At 46.1% G+C, this 16,905-nt stretch overlaps 2 protein-coding genes and 1 long non-coding RNA gene across 5 annotated transcripts; 1 reads left to right on the forward strand and 2 right to left on the reverse strand.

Moving 5' to 3' along the window:
- Window positions 1–1,088: 1,088 nt before the first annotated feature.
- Window positions 1,089–7,572, forward strand: slc25a37 (solute carrier family 25 member 37). 3 transcript variants are annotated; one of them, XM_060054859.1, is made up of 6 exons: window positions 1,089–1,241; window positions 2,113–2,315; window positions 3,826–3,882; window positions 5,496–5,724; window positions 5,902–5,958; window positions 6,033–7,572. In XM_060054859.1, the coding sequence occupies exons 1-6, from the start codon at window positions 1,232–1,234 to the stop codon at window positions 6,560–6,562; spliced, it is 1,086 nt and encodes a 361-aa protein (XP_059910842.1). In that variant the 5' UTR covers window positions 1,089–1,231; the 3' UTR covers window positions 6,563–7,572. The 3 variants fall into 3 exon arrangements, with proteins under 3 accessions (XP_059910842.1, XP_059910840.1, XP_059910841.1); XM_060054857.1 differs by lacking the exon at window positions 1,089–1,241 and having other exon boundaries at window positions 1,689–2,315; XM_060054858.1 differs by lacking the exons at window positions 1,089–1,241; window positions 3,826–3,882 and having other exon boundaries at window positions 1,698–2,315.
- A 518-nt stretch (window positions 7,573–8,090) lies between these two features.
- On the reverse strand, window positions 8,091–9,179 carry LOC132459953 (uncharacterized). The gene is made up of 2 exons (XR_009526319.1): window positions 8,715–9,179; window positions 8,091–8,378 (listed from the first exon to the last, which is right to left on the reverse strand). It is a non-coding gene; the product is annotated as an uncharacterized LOC132459953 (long non-coding RNA).
- Window positions 9,180–13,966: 4,787 nt separating this feature from the next.
- On the reverse strand, window positions 13,967–15,335 carry nkx3-1 (NK3 homeobox 1). The gene is made up of 2 exons (XM_060054860.1): window positions 15,006–15,335; window positions 13,967–14,863 (listed from the first exon to the last, which is right to left on the reverse strand). The coding sequence occupies exons 1-2, from the start codon at window positions 15,190–15,192 to the stop codon at window positions 14,475–14,477; spliced, it is 576 nt and encodes a 191-aa protein (XP_059910843.1). The 5' UTR covers window positions 15,193–15,335; the 3' UTR covers window positions 13,967–14,474.
- Window positions 15,336–16,905: the final 1,570 nt, after the last annotated feature.

Below are 16,905 nucleotides of genomic sequence, written 5' to 3' on the forward strand. Positions count from 1 at the left end.
GAGTTGTATCTGGGTTTTGACTTTGGGAAGGGATAATTTATTGAGCTATTTAATGCCTTTTATTTGCCCCACGTGTGATTAAGTTACCAGTAGAAGTCAGTTTCCATGAGCATCGGTTACAACAGGACGGCTTAGTGACTGCATTGCACACTTCGAGATGTGTATTTCTTTGGGTGCACTCGCCTTTTTGCCTTGTAAGGTGCATGATCACTATGATAATATTCATCTGTCTGTCATACCTTCTTCGGGTTTTTATGTATTTTTATTTCTTGAGGCCACAAATACAGCATATTAAATATGGGCAGTAGAGGAAATTCTTCAGAATGTAAGGGACTGCGATTTCTATTTATTTTTTTGCGTTTCTTTGTGCAGTTATGTTCTGCCGTTACTTTCCATTGCAGGACAGGGATTCTAAAAACTTCAAACAGTGCAATATTTGCCCTTGTCATATCACTGTACCTTGTCTAATAATGAGCATCACTTCTCTTGTTCTCTTGGTGTCTTTTGTAAATCAAGAGGGGTCATCTACAGGAGGTCCAAGGGAGCTGAAGTTCAATGCCGCAAGTTGATGGTAAACAAAAGTGTGTGTGTATGTATGTATGCTTGTATCGGTATATATATATGTATATGTATATGTATGTATAAATATATATATATGTATATATATGTATTTGACATTGTTTACAAGGATGGGGACGAAAGTGTTGTGCATTTCAGTGGAGTAATAAAAGTTTTATCGTACCAAGTTCTGTTGCTGCATTTTACAAGTAGGAAGTGAGTGTGATGTTGCGTAGGATTTGCTTTGCTCAATAAAGCTCCTTATTGAGTAGTATACCTCTCTGCAATGACACTCTAGCCCAGCCAGAGTTGTATTGTGGTTCACTGTTTCTCTGACAATCCTAATAGCATATCAAGCCCTGGTATATGGAGTTCTGACACGTTGGCCAATCAGAAGAACCGTTGCATCTGCATGTTCTCTGCAGAGAACAAAACGGTTGCCATGTTGCGGCTGTTACTACCACGCTTCCCCCAGGATCTTCAAGCCGCTGAGGCAGGGCTGCTTGCGCAAGGTGTTTCAGCGGCACATCTATTTTGCACATGGGACGGGAAATGGTTATTTCATGTTCCTGTTTTTTGATCAGTGTCAAGTCTTCCTTGTGGTTGATGGTAATCTTAATCATAAACACTTTCTTATCAAAAGATCTGATGCAAAGGGAGATTAACCTGTAGCATGAGATGGGGTGAGTGTTATTGGACACGTTTAAGTTTGTTAAGCACACGATGACCTGCTGTATAATGAATACTGTGTGGTTTCGGGAAACGAGACCCCAGACGCGTAACGCATGATTCATCTGAGTGCTTTTAAGTTTGACCAATCTTGTTTTGACTGTTTTCTATCCAAATATGTAGAAAACTAACACTGAAATCAATTGTTTATCAACTAATCAACCAAAACTGAAGTGAAGGAAATAAAAGGTGGATCTTGATTATGTTTAAAAATAAAACCCCATTTAATCTGAAGGTGAAATGCACACTTCTAGCGTGCAACAAGAGAAACGGCCAATAAATTATTAAGAATCTGTGATGAATGAAGTGTTCCAGTCATTCAACCAACCCAAGATTGTGGCTCGTCAACACACAATCATGGATCTAAATTAATAGACAATGGCTGAGCTGCAGGGACTTGGACTGTTTCACACGAGCACAGAGAGAGACAGTGTTAGTGTGGTTGGGTGGGGGTGTGTAGGGTGTTGCTAACCCCATTAAGCAGATGTTACTCGATATGTGTACTTAATCCACTTATCTTCCGAGTCATGCATGTGCCATTTGCAGTATGTGGTCGAACCCATAGATGGAGGGACAGATACACTGCTGGAAAAGTCGATTGAACCGTCAGGTAGGGCCACGGTCATTTAGAAGCCAAACTTTCGATTGGACAACAGAGTCCAAAGACCCGCCTCGCTGTTCGAAGCACGGATTACTATTGGTCCACAGAGCCAGGATCCAAACGCATGCTGCTGACGTCGCACAGGCGCTGGGACTCCTGTGGCGATGTTGTGGTCATACACGCCGCCGGTTTTAAGAGTCTTATCTTGCGCACACTCCTTGTAGCCCTGGTCCCTCACATGCATGGAGTCAAGAGCCCACCGTGCGTGGCCACACTGGAGATGTCGGAGAACGAGGGCCGAGAGGACGAGGGGGACGGGGACTACGAGAGCCTGCCGCCTCATGTCTCGTTGACGACCCACATGACAGCGGGGGCCGTGGCGGGCGTGCTGGAGCACACGGTCATGTACCCCGTGGACTCGGTCAAGGTAGGCTCTCTGGAGACGCTATGGGGGGCTTCACGCGTCCTCACCGACCTGCCCACTGACCTCATACACACACACAGAGAGATATACCCACACAGACACACACGGTGCATGGCTGTGTAGCTGGATGGCTAACGTTAGCTCCTTCATCAAGTCCAGGCGTCGAGCTGATTCAGAGCTCTTCATGTTGCATGGATCCCTCGAGTAGACCCCAGACCGTCCTGGGACCCTGTGGCCCCAGTCCCGTCCTGGGGTCCCAAGACGGGAGAAGTGATGGGTTATCTGATTGAACTGAGTCAGACGGACGCCGATCAGAACGAAACATCCCGTATTGACACCTCATCTTTCTGATCGTGGGGAACAGACTCCACTTGGACCCGATCCACAGGAATGTGTTGAAGCATCGACCTTGATCCCCGCTCAGGAGGGGTTTAGTCAGAGTTAATGAGTGCCAATGGCTTCGTTATTCGATCTGCCTCCTTCCTATGCGAACAAACCTTCAATGGGGTCATCTACTTTTAGATATCTTTTTTTATTTATTTTTTTACAACTTTGCTTGGTCGTAATAAAAGCATTGTACTTGACTTCTATAATGTTACTACAGCTGACCACTGTGAAGGTCAAGGGATGTGTTAGATGCCTCAGCCAGTGTCTTATTGTAAAAGTTAATATTCCCCATTCATTCACCACGACCCGGACAGCATAACAGAGCACGGACTTCTAAGTCAAGTTTTATCACATCAACCGAACCTATGAGTTTTTATTATTATTATGCTTTCAACAAGTGAGTGAGTGTTTCCTGCCCCGTGTTTGTGGTTCAGCGATCGGAAGAAGCTTACTGGCGCGTCATCTGGGAAGCTTCTTTATGAGGAAATGTTGGAATGCCTAAACCGGTTTGATCGGTCATTAGAGTGACTGTCGTGTGTTAGCCATGCGATGACGTGAATATGATACTCCCCAACGCTACAACCCCAAGTTATCACAACGGAAACCTCTTAAACATCCTTGAAGTGCTTGCATTTGATGTAGTGTAGTACTAGTTTATGAGATAACTGGTTCTACTCTGGCATGGCAAATATACTTTTCTTGTAGCCCGACGTCTGTATGTTTAGTATACATGCAAATTACCACATTGTTGTTTCATGTTTAAACAGTTGCTAAAGAAATACATTTTGGGCTTTGAGTTGTACATTTACATGTGAACTGTACTTTTTAAACTTAGAACTGGCGCTTGAGTTAAAGGTTAATTTATTGTTGCAAATGGTTAAACTAAAGTGTGTGATCCTAAGATGTCCTCGGGTCATAAATAAGGTGAGGGGAGTGATGTCAAAGAACCTAAGGGTGTTGGCTCCCACTAGGGAAGCAGGGAGCTTATCAGCGGGGGGCAGAGGAGGGAGGGCACACAATTGGATATTGATGGAGTACTGATAAGTCAACTGTCGGGGCGCCTGTGCCATCAGTAAGTTGTGGTTAAATTGCCTTCATTGATTGCATTGTTGGGTTTCTATTTCAGAGACTCCAAATCAATAAAAAGTGTTGGTGCAATGATGAAATATTGTTTGCTTCCCTCGTAAGTAATAAGTAACACTTTTATTTCATTTTATTATGTATGAAAAGGAAATTAAATCTCTTTCATAGTTGAGAGAGCGGGGAGGAAGCTTAGGGGAGGATACAGCCCCACAGTCTCCCTCCGAAAACAAACACGCTTTGTGCGTCCAGATAACTTGGCTCGGTGAACTATAACAAAATGACCATCATAGCCAACATCAGATCACCCAAAGTCCTCTATGCTCATTGTGTCCCCAGAAAGGTAATTGGCACACGTTAGCATATGATGAAGGATGCCCAGAGGTCTGTTACCTTCAGGCCATTGTTTCTACTGTCCTTCTCGATATTTTGAGAACAACACACCCTGTTAGCCTCATTTTATTACTGAACGATGAATCATCAACAGTCACAAAGAAAATGTTGGTAATGAGACTAAAACCTCTCCATGAGGCCAGCATATATCAGTGGAAGCTGTCCTTTAATGAGGTCCTGACATTAGAAGCTTCTTGTGCTCAAGCACAAAGAACAGAGACGGAAACCATCCCATCGTGTTCAGCTTGTGGCTCAGTAGGTCTCACCAGTATTCAGAAGGTCTCACGAGTACTCAGAAGGTCTCACCAGTACTCGGGTCAGAAGGAATCACCAGTACTCACTCACCAATATGTTTTTCTTTTTAGGGCTGATACAGATTATTATTTTTTTCATCAGCCTTAGCCAATGACCGATGGACTGATACCGATTTTCTTGAGCCGATATTTGGAGCTGAAACTGCTTTAGCTCCTTCAAATTACACAAATGATAACAAAAGGTTACAAGTCTCAATTTAAAAAAGGAACATGCATTGAGCTGCCTGTAATCATGCCGGGAAAAAATATGTAAAAAATATAAATAAAATAAGATTGGCGAAAGAAATGCGATGGCCGATGCAGATAACTACTCAGTCTCAACAGTAGGTCCCACCAGTACTTAGAAGGTCAGAAGGTCTCGCCAGTGCTCAGAAGTTCTGACCAGTACTCAGAAGGTCTCATCAGTACTCAGGTCAGAAGGTCTCACCAGTACTCAGAAGGTTTCACCATTACTTAGGGCTCACCAGTACTCCGGAGGTCTCACCATTACTCAGGTCTCACCAGTACTCGGAAGGTCTCACTAGTACTCAGTCAGAAGGCCTCAGCAATACTCAGAAGATCTAAACCGTACTCTAGCTAGGATGTGTGAGACTCTAGCTAGGATGTGTGAGACTCTAGCTAGGATGTGTGAGACTCTAGCTAGGATGTGTGCAATGCTCATGCTCATCATGTAAAAGCTGTTGCAGGCAGGGGAAGGGGAGGGGAGCACCAACATGGATTTATTTATGAAATCTCTCTCTATTTATCTAATGGGCCGACATGGCAAATGGGGAAATATGGTCACAAATAACACGAGAAAGTTGAGCAGTACTGTAAATTAGATTTATTAGATTTAGATGTAAGAAAACATACCGCTTTATTTAGTAATTCTCTACTAGAAATTAGCATAGAAGGTGTTACAAGCTCCTGAACATTGTACTGTGTTTGTATCACCGCATGTATAACCTTGTTGGACTAAAGACACACGTTGTTGGGTAGAACACGCAATGACAACCTTCTTCTCACCTAGACCAGGATGCAGAGCCTGCAGCCAGATCCCAAGGCCCAGTACAGTGGGGTCTACCAGGCCCTGAAGAGGATCATCCAGACGGAGGGGCTGTTCAGACCGCTGAGGGGGCTGAACATCACCATGCTGGGTGCCGGCCCCGCCCACGCCCTCTACTTCGCCTGTTACGAGCAGGCCAAGCACTCCCTGAGCCACACCTTCCAGAGCAAGGGCAACAGCCACTTGGCTAACGGTCAGTACGGTTCCAACGCCTCTTTGAGCTGACTGCACAGTGGGATCCGGTCCCCAACCAGTGCTTTGAGGACACTCAAATGTCCTCGACTGTCTCGTTAATTCTTGGATGATGTCTGGCTTTCCTTGTGCACGATCGTGTTGATTGAGCGGTTGCTTCTCCTCTGAATACCAACAGGTCTAGCAGGAAGCATAGCAACTGTCCTCCACGACGCCATCATGAACCCTGCAGAAGGTAAATCCTCAGGAACCCCGTCTTTATCGAGCCCCCTGTGACCCTGTACCCTGACCCTCCCTGTCCTCCTCCAGTGGTGAAGCAGAGGATGCAGATGTACAACTCCCCGTACCGGGGCCTGTGGGACTGCGTGCGGACCATGACGCGCACCGAGGGCCCGGGGGCCTTCTACCGCAGCTACAGCACGCAGCTCACCATGAACATCCCCTTCCAGGCCATGCACTTCATCACCTACGAGCTAATGCAGGAGCGGCTCAACCCCCAGCGCCAGTACCACCCGGGCAGCCACGTGGCGGCGGGCGCGCTGGCGGGCGCCGTGTCGGCCGCCGTCACCACGCCGCTGGACGTGTGCAAGACGCTGCTCAACACGCAGGAGAACACGGCGCTGGACTCCGTGCGCGTCAGCGGCCACCTGACGGGCATGGCCAACGCCTTCAGGACGGTGTACCGGCTGGGCGGTGCCGCGGCCTTCTTCAAAGGCGTGCAGGCGCGCGTCATCTACCAGATGCCGTCCACGGCCATCGCCTGGTCGGTGTACGAGTTCTTCAAGTACTTCATGACCCAGCAGCAGCTGGAGCGCGAGGCGTCCAGAGGCTCCCGCTAGCCGGAGGATAGCCGCCGCGAGGGATGCCAAAAGAACGGAGCGAGGGAAGCGGAGAGCGGCAAGCGTGACGGTGGGACGACGGGCGTGTCCGGTGTGACGGCGTGGAGCCGCCTGAGCGACGACGGCGCCTCACCGGTTTTACCTGGGCCTTGTTGCAAAGGCCTTCCAGGAAAAGGATTTGCAATGTGACACTGCGTGGCACTACCTACTTCCTACACAACCTTCACTCTTTTTGTTTCTGTTCCCACCGAGCGCTCGCGAGTGGCCCTTCAGAGAGGAGCGTCAGGCGAGCAGGCAGCCAAGCGAGAGAGAGAGGCCTATTCTCGTCTGTTTACCTCCTCCCTCCACAACGCTCACAGAAGTCACTTCTGCTCATTGTGTGCATTGATTGTTTGCCTTCACTTGGGTGTTTATAGTTCTAATATGGGAACTTTTTATTTATACTATCATTGCATTCTTCTGGCGTTTGTATTTATGTGTGTGGAACAAACACAGGGCTCTCTGCTTGCATTCCTTCTGAGTGTTTTTATAACAAACTGCTTTTGGGGCATTATTTTATTCTCTGTTCCCAAAGGCTCTTGCAGGGCATGTCAACATTTTATGTCTTTACAATATTTCCTACTGGTTCCTGTAGCTGTCATTTGAACATGGAGATAAACTCTTCTATTGGGCCCCTCCTGATGCCACACGTGTCAGATCTCATAATGAGGGGTCAGATATTGTTAGCGGTGGTCCTCTTGTTGTCAGGATTATGAATAGCTGAAAATTATATTTTCGTCTTTCTGAGAGCACCGCACGCACTCTCTCAGTATCAGAGCTGTAGACCGCAGCGGTCCTCATATCGCCTTGTTTTAGGTGCAGTACTGCATTGTTCCAATCACGCACAGTGTGTGTGTGTGTGTGTGTGTGTGTGTGTGTGTGTGTGTGTGTGTGTGTGTGTGTGTGTGTGTGTGTGTGTGTGTGTGTGTGTGTGTGTGTGTGTGTGTGTGTGTGTGTGTGTGTGTGTGTGTGTGTGTGTGTGTGTGGATATGCAGGTCCAAGCCATGGGTCCAAAGTGAAGTATATCTATTGCCATCCTCTCTTTCTAGGATAACTATTGTTCATGGGTGAGACTTCTTACATGCCACGCCCTTATGCATTCGTACCATTAGTTTGGCAGTGTGCTTATGGCTAAGGTTGTGATGTCACTAAATCAGCCTTGCGTCCACTCCTGCATTCAGCGGCACAGTCCTGTGCTCTCTTTGTAGGCAAGGCTCTACAATTTACACTCCATTCCCCTCCCAACACAACCCCCTCAAGAAGGTTAACCCCATCGTAACAATTAATGTGTAAATTGTTAAGTGATTTAAAGGGGCGTACCTTTTGTGAAGGAAGATTCCTAATCTCATTCTGTCCATGATTTCCTCCGTGGTCCCCATTTAGCCTCCTCTACGTCCTGAGTGTTTAGCTGTCCGTGGTGGTCCGTATGTCCCTCAGGCTTCAGTCCTCCTGGAGGGACGGAGATTATTTTTTTTTTTTGTCGGCACTCAATGATTAACGCACAATGTAACATGAGACTAGAAATATTAGGGTTATAATTACGTCATTAATGTTATTTCATACAATCCAATTCCTTTATATTTTTTTATACTCCTTAATCACAGTCCCAGTCAACGTGCTGAACAGGCCTTATTTTTATGACACCCCTCTGCCACTAGCCCCCCAGCGCACACAAAACATGTTCATCTTGTGCCTACACACACACACCATCTACTCACTCATACAACATTCACCCATACTGACATAAAATACCATCCACACAGCCAGAACCATTCACCTAACTGACACTCACACCATCCACACAGCCAGAACCATTCACCTAACTGACACTCACACCATCCACACAGCCAGAACCATTCACCTAACTGACACTCACACCATCCACACAGACAGAACCATTCACCTAACTGACACTCACACCATCCACACAGCCAGAACCATTCACCTAACTGACACTCACACCATCCACACAGCCAGAACCATTCACCTAACTGACACTCACACCATCCACACAGACAGAAACATTCACCTAACTGACACTCACACCATCCACACAGACAGAAACATTCACCTAACTGACACTCACACCATCCACACAGACAGAACCATTCACCTAACTGACACTCACACCATCCACACAGACAGAAACATTCACCTACACAGACACTGACACACAACCATAAACATTCACCTATACAGACACTAACACTCATCCACACAACCAGAAAAATTTACCTACAGAGACATACAACCAGAAACATTCACCTATACAGACACTAAAAACCATCCACACAACCAGAAACATTCGCCTACAGACACTGACACACAACGAGAAACATTCACCTACACAGCCACTGTCACACAACCAGAAACATTCACCTACATAGACACAAACACCATCCACGCAACCAGAAATATTCACCTACAGACAGACACCATCCAAACAACCAGAAACATTCCCCTACACAGACACAAACACCATCCACACAGCCAGAAACATTCGCCTTTACAGACACACTCATCCACGCACTCCGCAGCAAACAAGGCCCACTCCACCATTGCCCCTTAAATATGTCCTCTGCTCAAGACACTTGGTGGGTTATCAAAGTTTAGACATTTCTTACATACTTCTCTTGTAACATTGGATAGGTCCACAAAATACATGTCTACTTGAATACACCAAAGCTAATGGCCCAAAATACATTGTATTTGGGAGAACATTAGTTTGACATGTCCCAACTTCTTACACATGTAATTATGGGATGCATATATGTACATATATAAACATAATCTAATGCCCACACTTATTTAAATTAACCAGAATTATGTTCTTTTGTTTTTTTTTGTTTTAAATTGTTTTAATGTTAAAATGAATTTTTTAGAATTGTAGCCGATAGCTGTTTGGTGTTTTAACAGCAGGTTCAATCGACATCTTATGCAGGGTTATAATTGTGTAAATTACCTGAAGCTGTATACGCACATACAACAAAAAATGGGAATGATTTGAGTGCCATCTATAATGCAAGACTGTCTGGAATCAAACAAGAATGTGTCGCTGCTACAGTATGCAACACTGGAGCTGAAATAAAATACTTAATCTACTCCTTTTTTAAATAGATTTTCTCTCATTCCAACTGGTGCGTCTTGTAAGACCAGCAAAGTGTTCATATGAGATTCATATGAGCTCAAAATGTACTAGTTTATGAACAAAGCAATCTCCCTTCTGAAATATTTGTAACCTTTAAATATGGATCCATGCAATGAGCAAACAATTCCACCAGAGGGCACTGTAGATAAAGTTATCCCCTTTCTAGAAGAATGAATTCCTACCAAGGAGGAAATACTCCTAAAATAAAAAATAAAAATTAAAATGAACGTTAACATTAATTGAAAAATATAAAATGTTTTGCACTAATGGATGAAACAATTTTTTATTTTTTTATGGAAAGTAGTAATATAGGCCTAGTTGAGAAAGAAAGAATTACATAAGGATGCGTCCATTATACGGCGGCGTGCTGTTGGACACGTAGGCCCTCTGGGGGCCCCTTCTCCTATGTGTTTGGCTGTGTGGCCCCTGCCTCCACGAGGCTGTTTATCTGAGCTGTACAATAATCAGCTCCTCTTCTACGTCCCTATCTGAAGCAGCCGTAATCTCAGCTGAAATGTCTCTATACATGTGATGGGAGATTACAGATTGGTACACAACAGGCTGTTGTGGACAGACCACCACACACACAAACAGACTCACACACACTGACACACAGAAAGACAGACAGACAGACTCTCTCACACACACACACACACACACACACACACACACACACACACACACACACACACACACACACACACTCACAGACACACAGACAGACACACTCACATAGAGACACACTCACATAGATACACACTCTAACTCACACATAGACGCACATGCTCTCTCCCACTCACACACACACACACACACACACACACACACACACACACACACACACACACACACACACACACACACACACACACATACACACACTCTTGGGGAGAGGGAGAGGATGAGAGAGAGAGATGAGATGGTTGTGATGCGTCTGTATAGTCTCTCCATCGCTGTACCGGTGCTGCTACATGTGGGATCCAGTTACACTCTCTGAGGAAGTTTACGACTCGTCCTGCAGGGGTCATAACATCCGGGCCGTTATGCACATCTTTTTCAAACCGTCATATCAACACAGTGCTGTTAGCGTGTCATGGCACATTGGAGCCCCGACAAAAGTCTCTTTGTAGCAGAGGTTTCTTCAGCTCGCCCATCTCCACTGAACATCTGTCTGTTTACCAAACAGCAGGGTGGGATGGCCCTGCGACCACAGTCCCCCGGCCCACCGGCCACCACTAAACCAGTTAGACCAGAGAGAGAGAGAGAGAGAGAGAGAGAGAGAGAGAGAGAGAGAGAGAGAGAGAGAGAGAGAGAGAGAGAGAGAGAGAGAGAGAGAGAGAGAGAGAGAGAGAGAGAGAGAGAGAGAGAGAGAGAGAGAGAGAGAGAGAGAGAGAGAGAGAGATATTCAGAAAGGCGGAGGAATGTGCTCATCGTCTGTGTTTCCCCGTATCTCTTCCAAGCCCGTGGGGAAGGAAGCATTATTACAATGTGTCAGTGTGACAGACAAAAGCTCCAACTCTCAGCTCAGCCCAGCTGGTTTATCTGATGTACTGTAGCTGATGTACGATAACGTCAGGCCCTCAGAGCCGTCATAACAGATCCTATCCTCTCTCTCTCCAAGTCTAATTACCTGTTTACCTCTGAAAGCCTCCATCAGCCCCTCTACTGCTGCTGGTGCTGACAGCAGCCCTCTTAAGGTTTACATGTTTTTTTGCGATTTACTTTTGTTTGTTCCTTGATTGTTTGTTGATATTTTTGTCATGGTTTTACGTTTATAATTCTTCAGAAAAGACTTGATCTAGTGCAGTTTATAACATATAACCAGAAATGTTTACAAAAAGCATTTCAGTTGAAATATATGTCATGGGGTTAATAACTGATTGATTGAGTGGGTGGGAATGGTTAAGCACACCAGCACCCAACAGTTTGATTTGAGCCTTTGTAGTTGACACTTGTCCGTGTCCTATGTGTGTGACTGAGCAGCAGTCTGAGGTAAACCAAGTATACTGACCCTCAGTCTGTCTCTGCCTCAGTCTGTCTCTCCCTCTGTCTCTGTCTCATTCTGTCTGTCTGTCTGTCTGTCTGTCTGTCTGTCTGTCTGTCTGTCTGTCTGTCTGTCTGTCTGTCTGTCTGTCTGTCTGTCTGTCTGTCTGTCTGTCTGTCTGTCTGTCTGTCTGTCTGTCTGTCTGTCTGTCTGTCTGTCTGTCTCTCTCTCTCTCTCTCTCCCTCTCCGTCTCTCTGTCTCTCTGTCTCTCTGTCTCTCTGTCTCCCTGTCTCCCTGTCTCTGTGTCTCTGCTCTTGTCTGCTAGAGAAGCCTGGTTTCACCTTCACTGTCGGCATCCTACAGGAAGAAGACATAAGAAGGTCAGAGTGCAGATATTGGGCTCTGAACACAGAACCTCTGGCTGGAAATCCTACAACCTCTTCTGTAAACTATAGTTTACTTTAGTTGACTGTAGAGGGTATAAACATTTGGTTGGAATTCTAGATGTTGCATCAAAAGGCTTCCCCATTTGTATTGATAATCTTGAAGCAATACGTTAATAACCAGTGAGTTGTTTTGTTCTGCTCAGTGAGTTCATGGCTGGAGATTAAGGATCAGAAACAGGCTGTTCACACAGGCCTCCCAGTCCTGGGGTCAGTGAGTCACATCGTGTTGGACAGGTTTACTGACGCACTGCCAATCATGGCTCCATCCTTATCTGCCGTCCATCACCCCCCCCCCCGCTCACACTTCACTGGTGCTCCTGTAAACATGACCTCTGTAAATATGTTCAGCGCCAAATCATAGCTGCACCTTATCTGGTGGGCCGTGAGGAGGACAGACTCAGACCAACCTGCATGTCTGTGCACACACACACACACACACACACACACACACACACACACACACACACACACACACACACACACACACACACACACACACACACACACACACACACACACACACACACACACAGACACACGTACTATAATGTAAGTAGATATTGTCTCATAATCGACCCACATGCATAATACGTCAAATAATGTCAAGATGTCTTCTAAAGTCAGAGCCAGAGTTTATTATCTATTATCTTTTAAAAATGACTATTTATCTCTAGATCTATATACGTTGTTAACACATGATATGTGGTGATAGTGTGTTCACATCAGGGAGACGTCAGTGAAGCTAACACATGATGAGCCCACTTCACTAGTTCACTATTCACTAGTTCAAATGACTGGGCGGCGAGTAACAGATGTGTATCATGTCATCATGTGTCACCCCTGAAGAAGAGCAGCAGGCTCTGAATCATTTTGGAGAGTAAATGAGATGTTTCACGTCATCATGTGTCCCCAGACTGATGTGTTGGATGGAGAGTAAGGTGTGTCACATCATCATGTGTCCCCAGGCTAATGTGTTGGATGGAGAGTAGGAGATGTGTCACGTCATCATGTTTCCCCAGGCTGATGTGTTGGATGGAGAGTATAGGAGATGTGTCACGTCATCATGTGTACCCAGGCTAATGTGTTGGATGGAGAGTAGGAGATGTGTCACGTCATCATGTGTCCCCAGGCTAATGTGTTGGATTGAGAGTAGGAGATGTGTCACGTCATCATGTGTCCCCAGGCTGATGTGGACAGTCAGACGGACAGAATACTGAAACACCCAGGCAGTGTGAGAACACTGTGGTCCTCTGGGAGGGAAACCAGTGGTTCATTAGTAATAATAGTTAATATGATATATGTAGGAGTATCGTCGTGTTAATTAGAGTGTGTGCAGGGGATGGAGGATCCAGTGGGTTCGTTGACACTGTGCAGAATCAATGTTTGTGATTCAGAACTTAATGAATCACTTAAAAAACAGTTTATTTTTTCTCTCACTTTTAAGTTTAAATCTTTTTTTCTTTGTTAATCACGATTAAAGTACAAAATACCTAAAAAACAACCTTAGTGTTAGAGCTGCCAGCCCACACCCGTACACATGTTTGACCATGTGTACGGGTGTACGTGTATACGTGTTGTGTCTATATCTGCAGCTTCAGCCTCAACCCTCTTGGGCGTTGAGGAGATGCTTAAGAAGAAGATATATTAGTTCAGGTGAGACATATGGCCCTATTGCTTATCGTTTGAAATTGTATGACAACAACGAAATGAATAACATGATAACGCAGATTATAGATCCATATTGGTCTATTCATAATGGTATCATAATTATTAGAACTCACACTTCATCTCTCTTCTCATTTTTATTAGACATTTTCAATTCCCGCAGTTATAACAGTTATAAAATAAGGCCATTGTAACAGCTCCCATGCCATAAATAGAAATATGGCGCAATATTAATTGAACAATTATGGAGACTGGAGACAAACGGTCGAAGGAAAAGGAGAAGCATAATCCAATAAAAAGATAAAAAAATAAAATAAAATGATATTACAAATGCTGGTGAACTGTAACACATGCTTTACCCCCGACCCCTCTGTACCGTATCCATGGTATATCAGGAGGACCCGAGATGAACCACTGAAAGTAGCCAATGTTCGTTATTAAGTTCAGATTATGTTAATATGCATTCTTGATAAAGAGCGTTTCCTCTCTCCTATCGATTTTAATAAAATCATGTAAAAAAAAAAATCGAAATAGAGGTGTTCTTAAAAACAATCAAAAGTTTTTTTATCGCACAATATCCGAAAGTATGCGTTAAGTGCGCTCACGACTGTGCTGGGCATGTTTCCATCATCACCAGAACGGTGGCCCCCACAGCCCGCCCAGCTCCCCGAGGAGAGGTCGGTACAGACAGGACCGGTAGAAGGAGCTGAGCACGGAGGAGCGGAGGATATCCTGCTCCTCCACCCCGCAGCTCTCCGGCTGCTGGAAGTCTTTGGTCTGCTTCCTCTTAGTCTTGTATCTCCGGTTCTGGAACCAGATCTTCACCTGGGTCTCGGTGAGTCTCAGGCATGTGGCCAGGTGAGCCCTCTCCGGGGCTGAAAGGTATTTCTGGTGGTTGAATTTCTTCTCAAGTTCAAGGACTTGTAGATGCGAAAACGCCGCGCGGGAGCGCTTCTGTTTTCCCGCGGCGGTGAAGCGGCTGTCCTCCTCGAGGTCGTCGGACTCTGGACATTGCGCGTCTGTAAACGAGAGGTCTCATTAGCCAACGATCACTTCACACCGCTCACCGCTGTCGGCTCACAGCACACCGCTCACTGCTCATTGCACACCTCTCAATGCTCATTGCACACTGAACCACATCAACAAAATGCACTCAATTACCTTTGCGCACTCCGAGGTAGGACTGCTGAAAGTGTTGCTTGGAGACTTCTCCGGGATATTTGTCCCACTGTGGACCCGTGTCTGTCTTCTGTGTCCAAAGCGTAGACCCGTTTAAACGTGAACTTTCATCCGTAGAAAGAATGTCTTCTATGAGGAAGGAGGTCAGCGGTCGCGGTCTGTGAGACATGTCCGATGTTCCCCCGAGCAACAGATTGAACACTTCTTAGGATCCCTTCTCCTCGCACTCAGTGCTTCGGGCTGAAGTCAGTGAGACTTGTGTCCTGTACCCTCGAAGTGCCTGGAGCCTAAACGTATCCATTAAAGGCAGCAGGGGAGGGCCCCTGGTGACAGCTCTGAGGAGCCGGGAGGTGGGGCAGGTACTTAACCAAAGCCCTGAGCAGACAAATAGATCTGGAAATTACCTTTCACTTCCTCAATACTACACACCAATTATTAACAAATTGTTTTAACTAAATAAATGGGATTGTGTATATATATATTTTTTTAAATAGATCAAAGTATAACACTAAAGACATGAATTGTTGTGTACGAGGAATGCGTTAACCTAGCAATGTACTTATTGTAACTTGCTTTGGATAAAAGCGTCTGCTAAATGCCCTAATCGTAAATGTAATGAATAATTAGCAGCCTATTGTTAATATCATCAGGCTATGGAAACATTTGGTTCATGTATCTTCTGACCTTTTACAGCAACAGGAGAGAGAGATTCCTCCCTAGAGCTGCTGGTTCGGTTTTGCGACTCGGGAGCCAACATTATCTGATCATGATGCGTCTGATAACTCACGACTCGAGACAGAATAGTGTCCTGCTGTGGGACCAGGCCTTCAGCGGGGCCCACAGAGGCCCTGACCCCCGGTGAGGACTACCAGGGGTCAGGGGACGGGGACGGAGGGACGGGGACGGGGGTCAGGGTGCAGGGTGGGTGGCCAGACCTTTGGAGCAGGGCTAATGCGTTCTGCACATTAAGTTGGGACGGACACACTGACATCGTCCCCATGTGTTTCTGTGCTGTTGTTCCACACTCCAGCATGCCAGACATCTTGGGGGGGGGGGGGGAGCGCTGATAACCCACAGACAACCTCACCTCCTCCACACCCCTCCACCTCCTACTCCCGGGCCGTAGGGGTGACCAACGAGCTGCGTCTCCGGGCCCCTGCCCTGTTTACCCCCATTACCATGGCCCCCCTGTTTACCTCCATTAACACAGCCCCCCTGCGGATAGGAACAACGTTGGCTGAGGCCGTGGCGACCCTGTAACGGGAGCCGATATACTATCCCTTTCACACCTAAACCAATAGTTGAGCTGAGCCGTAACATTCAAGCGTTTTCAGGCCTCAGACTTCAGGCCTACGTTTCCGTTTTCCCTCTGACATTTCTAAACTCATATTCAAACACTTAGAGCAAAATATGAACTCCCAACGGTCAGACGACGTGCCGGCAGAAAACTGATCTCAGTCACGTCAAGGTGCTTAGCTCTCCTCTGCGGCGTTAGCCTCTGCCCTGTCAACATGGTATTAAGATGCTTCCTGTGATAGGATTCACCTTGACTCGTCCGTCTGTCTGCCAGTGCTGGCGGCTCCTCTAGGTATGCACAGAGGCCTTTATCTCTTGCTAAGCCTCGGCTTCATTAGGGTCACGTGTAAACGTGGAAGTATCATGATGAGCGGTATCCAGAGGTAAAGGAGCTGGATGATATCTGTAGCTCTAGATGAGTGTGATTGGTTAGAAAGGCCGCAGCCACCCGGCTGCTGAAGTGAGTGCAACGCCCTGGGCCAGTGGACCGGGCCTGAAGCAGTATGGTCACTCTTTATCTAAGACCGATTACGGATCAGTTCTGACCAATCTGGGAACCTTTTCTCTGGTTGGTTTGATGAATGTT

This window comes from Gadus macrocephalus, chromosome 6 (genome assembly GCF_031168955.1).
Source record: "Gadus macrocephalus chromosome 6, ASM3116895v1".
In the NCBI taxonomy this organism is placed as follows: Eukaryota; Metazoa; Chordata; class Actinopteri; order Gadiformes; family Gadidae; genus Gadus; species Gadus macrocephalus.

Excerpts from the sequence above, each read along its gene's own strand:
- slc25a37 (XM_060054857.1), top strand. The coding sequence starts at position 2,013 with ATGCTGCTGACGTCGCACAGGCGCTGGGACTCCTGTGGCGATGTTGTG. Across the intron at positions 2,316-3,825 it reads ACCCCGTGGACTCGGTCAAG|AGACTCCAAATCAATAAAAA; the intron begins GTAGGCTCTCTG and ends TTTCTATTTCAG. Across the intron at positions 3,883-5,495 it reads AAATATTGTTTGCTTCCCTC|ACCAGGATGCAGAGCCTGCA; the intron begins GTAAGTAATAAG and ends CTTCTCACCTAG.
- nkx3-1 (XM_060054860.1), bottom strand. The coding sequence starts at position 15,192 with ATGTCTCACAGACCGCGACCGCTGACCTCCTTCCTCATAGAAGACATT. Across the intron at positions 14,864-15,005 it reads CTACCTCGGAGTGCGCAAAG|ACGCGCAATGTCCAGAGTCC; the intron begins GTAATTGAGTGC and ends TCTCGTTTACAG.